General features: G+C 42.5%; 1 protein-coding gene across 1 annotated transcript in view; it reads left to right on the top strand.

Annotated features, from left to right (window-relative positions):
• Positions 1–12,746, top strand: part of csmd2 (CUB and Sushi multiple domains 2) — a 227,600-nt gene that overhangs the window by 156,091 nt on the left and 58,763 nt on the right. The window contains exons 31-36 of the mRNA XM_056398872.1: positions 710–904; positions 1,614–1,730; positions 3,620–3,733; positions 8,531–8,626; positions 9,349–9,552; positions 10,242–10,366. Of these exons, the coding sequence (XP_056254847.1) occupies positions 710–904; positions 1,614–1,730; positions 3,620–3,733; positions 8,531–8,626; positions 9,349–9,552; positions 10,242–10,366 (851 nt within the window). The remainder of the gene's footprint in view (positions 1–709; positions 905–1,613; positions 1,731–3,619; positions 3,734–8,530; positions 8,627–9,348; positions 9,553–10,241; positions 10,367–12,746) is intronic.

Below are 12,746 nucleotides of genomic sequence, written 5' to 3'. Positions count from 1 at the left end.
AGTGGTCTGCGTTAAAGATTGAACTAAATTGCTTTGGGCATTTTTCCTATGTTTATTTTAGCTGTAAGGGTGTGAAGTGTGCCAAATTGACAGGTCTCCTCTCACATGCACATTTTCCATCTGAGAACAATGTGATGCTAGATTGAGCGAGACATCTTTCTTACGACCTCAGGAGTGGTGATTGATATGTGGTTAGATATAGTGTCTGTGTTTGTGTGTGTGTGTGTGTGTGTGTGTGTGTGTGTGTGTGTGTGTGTGTGTGTGAGAGAGAGAGAGAGAGACAGCAAGAAAGCTTGCGTATGTGCATCGTCTTGTCTCTAGTTGACTGCACAGCAGAGGATAGTGTGAGGAGCAGTTGTGTGCAGTCAGCAGACCTTGGGCCAGAGCAATGCCACTCTCAATCAGCTGCCTGTCTGTCTCCACAGCCATCCATACCTCCAGCAGCCACAGATGAGAGGGCACCGTCAAGGATTAGAGAGAAAAGTGGCAGTCAGTGAGATATATTTACTGAAAGAGGAAAGCGCAGAGTAACAGGGAAAAAAGGAACGAGCAAAGGAAGGAAGAGATCAGAGATTATCAGGGACCTTAGGCAGAAAACAATTTCTGTTCTAGCATCAGCGCTGCAGCTTGACGCAAAAACCCGTTTATTGAATACCAACATGCGTTCCCTTCTGTCACTGATTTTCCACCGTGTTACCTCTCTACACAGAGAACCCCAGGGAGTCTTGCTTCGAGCCGGGACTGTTGCGCAACGGGACACGGGTGGGCACCGACCTCAAGCTGGGCTCCACTGTCACCTACCACTGCGACAGTGGCTACACACTAGAGGGAGACCCAACCCTCACTTGCATCATGGGGGGAGATGGCAAGCCGAGCTGGAACAAACCCAAACCCATCTGCATTGGTAAACACTGACATCTGGAGACGGTTGTTAGGAACACAAACCACATCAGTGCTTATAGATTTATCACATGTAAACACGCATGTGTGTTATGTTGTTTTCAGCACAGATCTGTGTCCTACAGGTATATGTGTAGAGCTGTGTGGGTTTTGCTAATGTTAATAAATGCGAGGGTGTAGCTTTAATTTAATCTGCAGTTTGAAGGCAGCAGCTACTTATTTTGCATATCTGCTCCTGACACTCACAGCAAAACCTACGTCATCCTGGCTGTTTGCTGACATCCCCACGACACTCACTAACACGCGCTGTGGAAAGCTGGTAAAAGAGCCCCCACATTGAATTTGGCTCTCACAGTGTGAAGTTATATGGCAGGTGGAATACGTGCACATTTTTCGCACAAGCAAAAAAAACAAAAAGAAGACATTCCCATACATGGGTTAAGCACTTATACAAAGATACGAGCACGCGCAGAGCATCCGGGCCTCATCTCATCCAGGCTAACCCTGAGGGACACTTGGAAAACATTGCAATTTCACTGTGGCAAACACCAGGGACGTCTTCCACCCAAAGCCCAATCAGACAAGAAAAGTAATTTAGGAGTGATGGAACAGAGGGGATGGAAAAGCAAGAGGGTCGGGGAGAAATGGAATCTTGCACTCCTGGCTTCAGACCTTGTCCTGTCCCTTAATGTCTAATCTTTGTGTCTGTCCAGCTCCATGTGGTGGACAGTACTCAGGTTTGGAGGGAGTTGTCTTGTCTCCTGGTTACCCTGGAAACTACAGCAGCGCACGAACCTGTCTGTACTCTGTGGTCGTGCCCAAGGATTACGGTAAGCCAAGGAAGAGTGCCGTGTTATTGAATTTGGCAGATTTTTAATTGTGCATGTTAGTGCCTGTGAGAGAAATCACGCGTCTTTCTTTAAGATGCACAAACTGCCCTTATTAGGCTCACTAAATTCTGCACATATTTCACTGCTGAGAATAAACTAGACTTTTTTTTTTCCACACGAATATTCTTAGTGACAGGTGTGTAGGAGAAAACAAGTTTGTGGAAAACTTGTAAAAGCTCCCACAGACACCTTCTTCTTTAACTCATAATTATAGGGCTTTAGTCAGAGGTTGACTAAATGCATTTTTTTCATATTTTTCTATACACGGTAAAATCACACAGTGATTGATAGTTCCCATATTCATCTGTCTCAATGCCATACATATATTTTCACATTACTTTAGTGGAGCAATTTAATCACTGTCTTACACATTAGGCATAGAATATCTGTCTGAGACACACACACATACCCATGCACACACTAAAAAATAATTGGGTGTCTGGAAGATCCAGAGTTCCTGGAGTTTCACTACTTTTTTGGCATTTCCATCTTAAAGGTCACAGCTTGCTTCCAATATGTGATCTGATAGTGTGGGAGCAGCAAATTATTCAGAAAGCAAAAAAAAAAAAAAAACAATGCAGGGATGTGACACAGCTCAAACATGAAAAATCAAAAATGTTTCAGTTGCTCATTTACTTGCCCATGATGTCTCTCTGCTTAACTCGGTCCGTCTTTCTCTCTTTTTATCTTCTGCTTCTTCTCCTCCTCCTTCTGCCTCTTTAACGAGTTATCAGCACAGTGTCTCTCTAAGGGAAAGCTCATGTCCTGTCATTGTTAAATTACACGAAACAGCAGCAGCCGGCATGTGTTTAGCTTTGGGGCACTTCACCCCAGCCTTTTTGAATGTCGAGGTCACGATGCCCATTCGGAGGTACGGCGCTGTTCCAAAATGGCTGGGCACCCATCCTTGTCTCCTTGGATCCTGTCGGCAACATATTTCGCTCAGTGAAGTGAAAGTGAGGGAGGAAGTTGAAATAATTAAAGTCCACATTTGCATTTTCCTGGAAAATGACAATGAGGCCCAGGGCAAAACACTTTGTCGTGCAGAGCCACAAATGCTCTGGCCTCCATTCTTCTCATTAGGCTGATGCACCGACCCTAATGAAAAGCTATTTTCCCCAAATGTGGAGGACAGGGCAGGTGTCACCGCAACCACAGGCTTCTCTCACAATAACTACAGAGGAAGAGGATGTACAAGTAACAGAAACCACTGAGGATGAGTAGGAGATGACAGATGCTGAATCATGTTGAACACGTATAACTCAGAGGATAAGGTCCCGCCATCACTCCTAATGGAGAACACTAGTCCTCTGTCCCCTCTGCCCTCTTCCTCTCTCCCTCATCCTCTTCATACTTCTCTTTAAACGACAATATTCACCAAAAGTAAACTAGACAAAGATTGGATGTGACAGGACTGAATATGTTCAGGCAATAGTGGTAGAAAGAGTGGGTTGAGATCATGAAAGCACCATAGTGGCGCCTGCACATTGTACAACAGATGGGCTGTCATTGCTGAAGCCTGTCATCTACTGACAAGCCATCTAGCCCAGACAGGATTGCTGATCTCCCTGTGTAATATCAATTTTTGGTTGTGTTGTCATAACTGCTGGCATTATCCACCTCGCTTTCAAGAAGACAGTTTGATTGAAATTGCTGTTGATAATATTCTTTTGGATGTGGATACTACAAAGTACTTTTTTTTTATGGGTTTTCTGTGTCATTTCAAATGGATTTGAGAGTTTTTCAATGTGACTCTGATGAAGTGACTAATTCTAGCTAATCTCACTTTCCTCTCATGTCATTTTTTTGTCCATATCTGTCTTTTCTAGTTGTCTTCAGCCAATTCGCCTTCTTCCAGACCGCTCTGAATGACATTGTGGAGGTTTATGATGGGGCAACGCAGCATTCCCGTGTTCTTAGCTCCTTGTCTGGAGCTCACACAGGTACTTAAACACAAACATGCATTATCAGACGCCTGCATGCAGACACGTTTTGTGTAGCCTCTGTGTTTCAGTAAAAACATCAGGGAGGTGGAAAACAGAAGCAATTTAAATGGAACTGCAGGTAGGCAGAAAGCGATTCACACATGCTTGTGCAGCTTTTATTTCATATTCAGACCTAGCTTGTAACAAATCAGCAAATTTGATTTGACTATTTGATCTTCCAGACATTATTTTTTGACACGACAGGAGACTAAATAAAATGTTGTCTTGGCCTTATGCCTTTCATAAGCATCCAGTTAAACTTGGAGAGAAATTGCTGACACAGGCTGAGCTGCCATGGCTGCAGGTGGGCTCCAGTGAGCTGTAAAACAATCCAGCAGTGACAACAACAACTTAAAGAGTCACAGGGATAACACATCAGCAGACAGGCTCAAGAAGACTTGCATGCATACACACGTGAATTGGTATTGCACAAACACATGTCTCTCTCACACACACACACACACTCACACACTCTCACACACACACACACACACACACACACACACATAAATACACGCAAACACTAGGTTTAAGCCAGGGAAATGGTTTCCTGTCTCCCATCCTCAAGAAAAACCAACTGTGCATTTTTAGCATTGAAACAAAGACACCTACTAAAAGCTGCATTAACATTACCAGCTATTATAAATAATGAATGTCAAACTGGAAGCATCGGTATTAAGTTAATATTGCCTCAACTGTTCAGCTTGCAGCTGTTTATTCATCAAGGGAACAGCTGAATAAATCCTGACCAAAATTGCTGCCACTGCATGAGGTAATTACCTCAAATAAGCAGACAAACAATGGCCACATGCCTTAACAAATTGTTGTAATACCTTTATTTTTTATTATATCCTTAAAAACTATTCCATATAATTAAACAAAGATTACAGAATGACAACAAAAAACATGAGATCATACCATTTTGTGATTAATGTTTCACAGTTAAAGCTTCCGTTACGGTGCAAAATCCCATGAAAAGCCATGAAATATTCATTTGAAATATCACAAGAAAACATTTAACCAATCTTGTGAGAAACATCTTATTAACTACTCTATTTCCCAACCCAATGCTGTGACCTCAACCATGGCCTCCGAACACCTAACCTTGACCAAACCATTTCCAAAATCTAGTCATTGCCATAATGTACTTTGATCTCATGAGCCCTCCTTTCCAAAAAGATGTACAACAGCGGTACAGCACAGGTGCACACAGATAAGAAGTGAAAAGAGCAGTTACTGTATGTGAGAAGATGGAGACAAAAAAAAAGCATAACAGTTGAAAGGTGAAAAGTGATAAGGTGAAGGAGAAGGAATGATTTGTGTTGCAGCAGTGTTGTATAATTGAGGATGCATGGATGTGATAAATGCCACAGCTGTGTTGACTGGCTACAAAAGAAATAGCTCGAGTAGTGGGAGGTTCAACGTTTGAGGAGCGTGCGAGTGAAAAGGTGTGTGAGTTTAGGGCAGCTCTCCATCTCAGCCTGCCCTAGCCCTGTGGCTTGACAAAAGCAAAATGATTACTTTGGTTTGTGTCCAGGGCAGCCTCAGAAAATCCAGTTTACAGCTCAATAAACAGGACGCTATATTAACTGCGGACTCCTGGCGGCAGGTTCACAGAGCTCTCTAACCAGGCATGGCAGAGCAGAGCTGACACAATTTGGCAAGGGAAGAGAGACTTTTTGCCCACACAGACAGTGATGCTGAAGAACTAGTAAATGTGGGCATAACTGGCATGAATTAGGTATAATCCAGAAGTGTGTACCTGCACTGTCTCATATACAGATTCGTTGAAGCTCACAAATGGACTGACATACTGTATCTGCAAACTTATAAATCAAGGAATTCACCCATGTAGTCTAAATGTACAAGCTGTCATTATGTGCAGTAAATACATTGTCGGGTGATGAGCATTTTAGTGGTTTGCGGGATATTATTTGTCATGCGTTGTAAGTTACATGAGCCAAAATACAAGGCAATGTGCTGTGATTACGCTAACCTTGAAAAGCACATGACATTAAACCAGTCCCGAATACAGTATGTTTTCATTACTGTCACGCGTTGGGAGGCAAATCACTCTTTTTGAAAAGAAAAGGCAATGATTTTGAATTATCGGAGGCTGTAGCGACAAACAGAATAAAGTGAGAGAAAAGGGGAGAGTAGAATTAAATGAATGATAAAAGGTTGGAATTAGAAAAGAAAAGACAGCGTGTTGGAAGGAGGGACAAAAGGACTGGATCAAGAAATCAAGGAGACTTATCAAAATGCTAATTTTTGAATTGATTTGAAAAAAAAAAAAGAAATGTCACTCTCTTGGCCATCAGCTGTGACAAGGGAATCCATTTTTATTCAGCTATATTCAAGTTTGACCACTTTTATCATTAATGCTACTTCTGTGTCAGTGCAAGCACGCTGTTGAATAAATGCAAAACATGAATTCATAAAATGTAAAATTCACTTCCTGTAATCCCCGCTGGGCTAACTCTGTTTTTAACTCTAAACCCGTTTGAATTGTGGTTTAACAGCTTGAGCGTTAATCTCTGGCATTGTTCCCCATGACTGTTGTGTCTGAATCAGTGCACACCAACAACTGCCACTGAATTTTGACTATTGACTTCCAGCCAAAGTCATATCTGTCCTTGTGAGTCTTTCATATTGCCAGCATAGAGGATCTTTTTAAGGGCAAAGCGGTTTGGAGCTGGAGAGTGGCCAGAGGGGTTGATAAGTTACATGCTGACACATGTTTGATCTGTCTGGATGAATACCTGCGCCGCACAGCAAATTATGAAACACTGTCACCATGACAGCACGCAGCAAGGGCTTCCTCTAATAAACTACCCAGCATGCCTTGGGGATCCTACAGTGGAACTTGAACAGTCTGGTGATGACGCATGAAGAAACTGTACCATTGGAGCTATCTCAGGACACTGCACTTAAAGGCGCAGAAATATTCACATAGAAAAATTGTGAGCAAAAACATGCATGCACAGGAGAGACTCACTGACACACATACACACACACACACAGACACACAAATGTAGCCTCTGGGGTTAAGCACGTCTGCCTCCCACTACAATGTGACAGCAAGCAGACGCAGAGTAATGAGATCCACTGCAGAGAGCCAGTCAGCAGCACACTGAGAGAAAGACAGAGAGGCAGAGACAGAGATACTCACACTTTATATCATGTTCTGTGTCAGTCAACAAATAGTTTTCCACCACAGTAGATACACCATGTGGGTTTTTCTTGTGTTTAATTACACTACTACACTAAGCTGATGAGGATAGCAGGAGATCATATCACCAATTTCAGTGATAAGATATTCGTTTTCTGAGGATTTTATCTGCAGTGAGACATTTTAAATTTTGGCACTGATAAATGTTCTTGGAGAAATAATGCTAAAGCAGCCCCAAGAGGTACTGAGCTCCTAAATTTCTGAATAAATTGCCTAGTAGTTTATGTATATAGCATCTTGCAGAAAAAACCTCACTTTTCAGTTGAAAAATACATTTCACCCACAGACCAAACAAAACACTAACGCAAAGCCCGTCTGCTCAAATAGATTCTCAGATGCCATTTAAAGCTCAACTCACACGACTGGTCGAAAGTCTGTTGGCTGTTCCTCAACCTGGCAGCTACAACAACAAAAACTCGATCACCTTTTGGTATTTAATTATGACAGATGGAAAGCCACTAAGCCGTGGTCAGGTTACCTTACATTCCTGCCTGTGCAGTGTGCCATTAAGACTTCCTGAATGTAAGCAGGAGCATGATTGTGGAGAGCCTTACACAGCAAGTGATAAATTCAACCTTGAGTTTGATTCTGTATTTCACACACAGCCAGTGAAGTAAAACCAAGAGGGGAAGGGTGGGGGGTCTGATCTCTGCAGCTGGTTCTACAGCACTCAGGGGTGTCACTGCACCAATTTAACCCAGCTGCAGAAACTCCAGTAATGACTTGTTAATTGGGAATATGAGCAACAGTTGGGGCGAGAGTTACAATGGTGCAGCCATGACATGACAAAGAAATTAACTGTAAATTAGAAGTATATCTGAGCTGGGAAAAACAAGAACAGGACAGTGAGTTGACAAAATGTTCAAGGCTCATGTGGTGATCAAAAGTAACTTCTGAGCTCCCAGAACGTGACGTTTTATGGGCAGACTGCAGTCGGACGCGATGATATCAGTGCCAGTAATCAGGACTCCCATTTAGTCGCAATGTAGCTGAAGGAAATTGTTGGCTATCCGATAAGCATCGCAGATAAGCGCAGTCCTGTATGACCGTAAAATATTAGGCTAATCTTAATAACCACCATGCATTTGCATATCGTGATATGCTCATGATGCCTTATAAGCATGTTATATTTTCATCACAGTCGGTCCTTCTGTCTGTCTGCTTCACTGAAATCAGATATCTACACTCTTTATTTATTTATTTATTTGCACTTTCCTGCAATGCAACACACAAGGAGAGGTTCTAAATGTATTCTCAGAGATATCTGCAGTTAGCTATTAGTCCTCTTACTTTGAATTTTCATGCTGGACACAGATTGAGTCCCTAAAATAGTCACTAACATTCACACCTAAATTGTTTTGTTCTAGAACGATGAGGAGAATGTTTGTTAGTTACCTGCATGTGTTTAGATGTTAATTAGGTATCAAGTAAGAGTCAGCTGTACCCACACAAATATAAACCAAAGGCAGCACTTAAATGTTAAAAACATTACAAACTATGTCTTTAACTTTTCCCTACCTCAGGCGAGTCGTTGCCGTTAGCAACCTCCAACCAAGTCCTGATCCGCTTCACCTCCAAAGGCCAATCCAGCTCTAGAGGATTCCACCTGGTCTACCAGGGTAAGTTTGTAACACACCGGCACACACACCCACACACACACAAATCCTGGAGTCCCTCTGTTTCTAACAGCCCCAGTTCCTCTCCATAATAGATGACTTGCTGAGTGATTTCGCAAGGATTCACCTTCAGCCACTGTTTCAGCTGTGACTTACTTGTGTGTGTGTGTGTGTGTGTGTGTGTGTGTGTGTGGTGTGTGTGTGTGTGTGTGTGTGTCGGCAGAAGTGTGTGATCTGGAGCATTAACTCAGTAGAAGCATGGCGGTGTGTTGAAAAGGTTGTGCTTAAACTCCCCGTTTCATCTAGTCCCCTTAGAGGGACTTATCTCTTGAATTGTTATTTTTTCTTAAACAATGCAGTGTACCAGAAATGGCATTTGCTGCAGATATCCACAGGCAACGGCAGCTCTGGAGGAAATTTAATGAATAAATAATTCATTTTTGCATTTTATTGTAAGTAAGCTGAAGGAACCACAAGGCAAAGAAAAAACTGAATATCATATTTTGTTTTATCTATTAGGGACACACTGATCATACTGACACTGATAAAGTAGTGAGATTTATATAAGTCCCCACACAAAATGAAGTAGAAAGCTCATTTTCAAGCTTTCAACAAATGTTACAGGTAATGACTCAAAATCAGAACAGAACACTGTCTCTCTCTCTCTCTCTCTCTCTCTCTCTCTCTCTCTCTCTCTCTCTCTCTCTCTCTCTGTTTCTCCAAAGCTGTGCCGCGGACCAGTGCCACCCAGTGCAGCTCAGTCCCCGAGCCCCGAAATGGCCGCCGGATGGGCAACAACTTTGCTGTTGGCGCAGTGATCCGCTTTGAGTGCAGCCCAGGTTACATGCTGGAGGGATCAAGTGCCATTGAATGTTTAACCGTTCCCAATGCCTTGGCACAATGGAACAGCTCCATACCCAGCTGTATAGGTGGGGCATGAACACTCAAACACAGACACACTCGCACTCATTTTAAGCATTCACCAGTCAGTGTGGTTGTTTTTGTTTGTTTCTTTTTTTTCTTCTTCCTTTGTTAGTTTCTTCATTAGTATCTTCGTTCTTTTCTTTCTGTACTTTGTTTCCTGCCATGTCTTGTGTCTCTGGCTCTCTCTCTCACTCGATAACTTGAGTGTCAAACTCTTGTTAGTCTGACACAGATGTGGGCTGCCAGCCAGTGCCTGTAGCAACATAGTGAGATTTAGCCATGCAGCACACAGGTAACAGGCACTGCTGAGGGTCACATATACACACACACACACACACACATGTATCTACAGAGATACACTCACACACACAAGATACAGCTGTAGCAGATGCTCCTACACTGTTACCAGATGTGTAAATGTGCAGAACAAGCTGGGGAGACAGTGTTTGAAGATAATTTGTGTGTCCGATGTGTGTGTGTGTGTGCGTGCGTGCGTGCGTGCGTGCGTGCGTGCGTGCGTGCGTGCGTGCGTGCGTGCGTGCGCTTTGATGGCCAGGTGGAACAGACTTGGTGTGTATTTCAGGAGCGCATTAGCATTTTGGTTGTGATTTAATGATTTAGGTTTAGTAAAAGATGTACCAAGGTACTGCTGACACAACTCACATCTTTTCAACTCTTGGCTTTTATCCTGCAGTTCCATGTGGAGGAAATCTGACCCATCGAACAGGCACCATCTTGTCTCCCGGCTTTCCTGAGCCGTACCTCAACAGCTTGAACTGTGTGTGGAAGATCACTGTTCCCGAGGGATCAGGAATCCAGGTTTGCATAACAGAGTTTTCTTCCTGGCATCAGCGTACGTCCTGGGTGACAGCTTTGTCATAATCAAGATGTGTTAAAATTAGTGAAATCCCTTAGTCAATCATAGGCATTTTTCAGCTCTGTTAACAACAAAGTATAAATTCATTACATCCCCTAACCCACCCCGAACCCAATCCTACTTTCTCCAGTCCACACACAACCCAAAGAAGCAGCACACTGTGGGCACACTGTCCAGGAAATGTCAGCAGTGTCATGATATATCAAAGTAGACTTAGCTGCATGCAATATAATAAAATAGATTTAGATTTAGAATTTAAATACTGTTTTATCTGCCTGCTGTCAGCTTGTTAGTTTATCAGATAAGATTCTCCATTAATGAAAATTTTGCAACTGAGCTCCAGTGACCTATTTGTTCACTTTAAACATATGGACTAATCCCTTTTTAAAACTGTCTCTGGTCAGACTGTTAAATGAGTTAACAGATTTTATTTATCTTTAGCCTCTAGCCATTACAGCTCTGCATGGTCTTGGGAACAAGCTCCTGTGTGGTGATATGTTTTCAGCTTACCAAGGGTACCAATTAACAGAGCTAGCCACTTTATATCAAAGTATAGCATTTACAGTTCTCTGGGTACAGGAGAGCAGCTAAATTATTCTATAGACTTTACAGAGGCTCAGAATTTAATTTGGCAGATCACTATACCAGAAACTTAAAACCAGAAATAAATTTGTAGAATTTTCTCTTCAATTACTTTACTTTTCTTTCTTGGGAGTTAATTCAGTTTGCATATTCCTATTCTGTGATGCATGTGTGATGGAACTCCACCAGGAACCTGAGTGAGGTCCCCGTGGATCTGCCTGATGGAAAGTTTTTTAGGCTTATGCTTCAGCCTCTGTGGCTAATGACCTCAGTGCCGTCCCTCAGCTATTAGCTCCTCCATCTCAGCTGACTGTCCTTGCAGGTCAAATACCCAAGATAGCCCGCAGGCACGCTTAGCATGCTGCACAACACACTAACATTGCAATAGCTTGGAGGTGAAATAGAGGAAGAAAAACTGAAATCTGACTGTGCGCACACTCTCTGAAACGCAAAAGGCTTGACAGTCAAATGTATAAATAATAAATGGTATGGTTCGGTAATGATGAGTTTGTGTTCATGGGCCACACACACTTCCTCACTGAACAACTGGTTACTGCATGTGCTACCAAAATGTGAGGTGTTAACTGTAGAGGGTTTTCCGCTCTTTGTCCATGCTCTCTGCAGATGAATCCTCCTCATCCCTACTATTCCTACTCCACCTCATCTGTTTCACACCTTCATCCCCTTTCTCAGCGTCTTGTCTTTCGCACTGTTGCTCCCGATCCACTAGCGAGCAGAGACACATTAGTTTGGAGTGTCACGATGCAGAAGAGAACTTAAAGGAGCGAGGTGCCTGCGGGCACATTTGCCGTGGCCCCCTAATGAAAGATCAATCTGTGATCTGCCTCGTCTCCCCGGGATGTGCCAGAGCCCCTACCGCCCCTTTAATTGGCTCGTATCCGATCTATTACCATCGGAGGCAGAAGGAGAGGGCCAAGCAATGGATTTGAGAGGGAACAAAGAGGAATGCTTGGACAAAGTGAAAGAATGAATGAAGACACATACAGTACTGAAGAAGTGGGTGAATTGTATCTAAACACAGAGACCAAAGATATAGTAGACGGCACAGGTGTAGCCCCTTTCACATATTCACTTTTACATATTAGAGGTAGCCTACTCTACCATTTCCCTTGGCCAGCATTCAACAGCAAAATAAGTTTTAAGCTTTACCATATAGACAACCTTTGTGAGAATCCAGATTGCTATTCTTGGATGATGTGGCAACTTTTTTCTCAACAGTGGAGACTGTTGTTAGAATAATTCTGAGCCTGCCTCTACTTGAAGAATATTCAACATTCTCTGCAGCTGTCTCACAGTTTTCTTCATTTCAAATCGAATGCCCAACACTTGAACATAGCCTTTTAAGAGAGCATTCAAAGTAAGAAAAGAAAGCAAGACATTTATTTTGAAATGACTTGTGTTTTTTTCCCCTGAGAATTCTCAACTGCTGTTGCTGTTTTTCGAAATCCTTCATGGCTTTGATCAATTAATCTATCACCCTTTGTGTACTTTAAACTATATAAAGAGAAGAAAAATGTTTATATAGTCTTAGCCTTTCTAGAAACTGTTAACTATCTTTGTTCCTGTAAAACACTGAACAAAAGTGAGGAAAAGATTGAAGATTTTTGACTTTGCATATAGAAATATCTTTGTCATGATGGGGCTGTTGTAACATTTGAACAAGAAGTTAGCTGTGTCAGGGCCTAGACTACTTCTACTCTAAATGTGAGAGTAATTACT

Source organism: Seriola aureovittata, chromosome 16 (genome assembly GCF_021018895.1).
Source record: "Seriola aureovittata isolate HTS-2021-v1 ecotype China chromosome 16, ASM2101889v1, whole genome shotgun sequence".
NCBI classification, from domain to species: domain Eukaryota; kingdom Metazoa; phylum Chordata; class Actinopteri; order Carangiformes; family Carangidae; genus Seriola; species Seriola aureovittata.
This window is presented reverse-complemented; position numbering and strand designations above follow the sequence as displayed.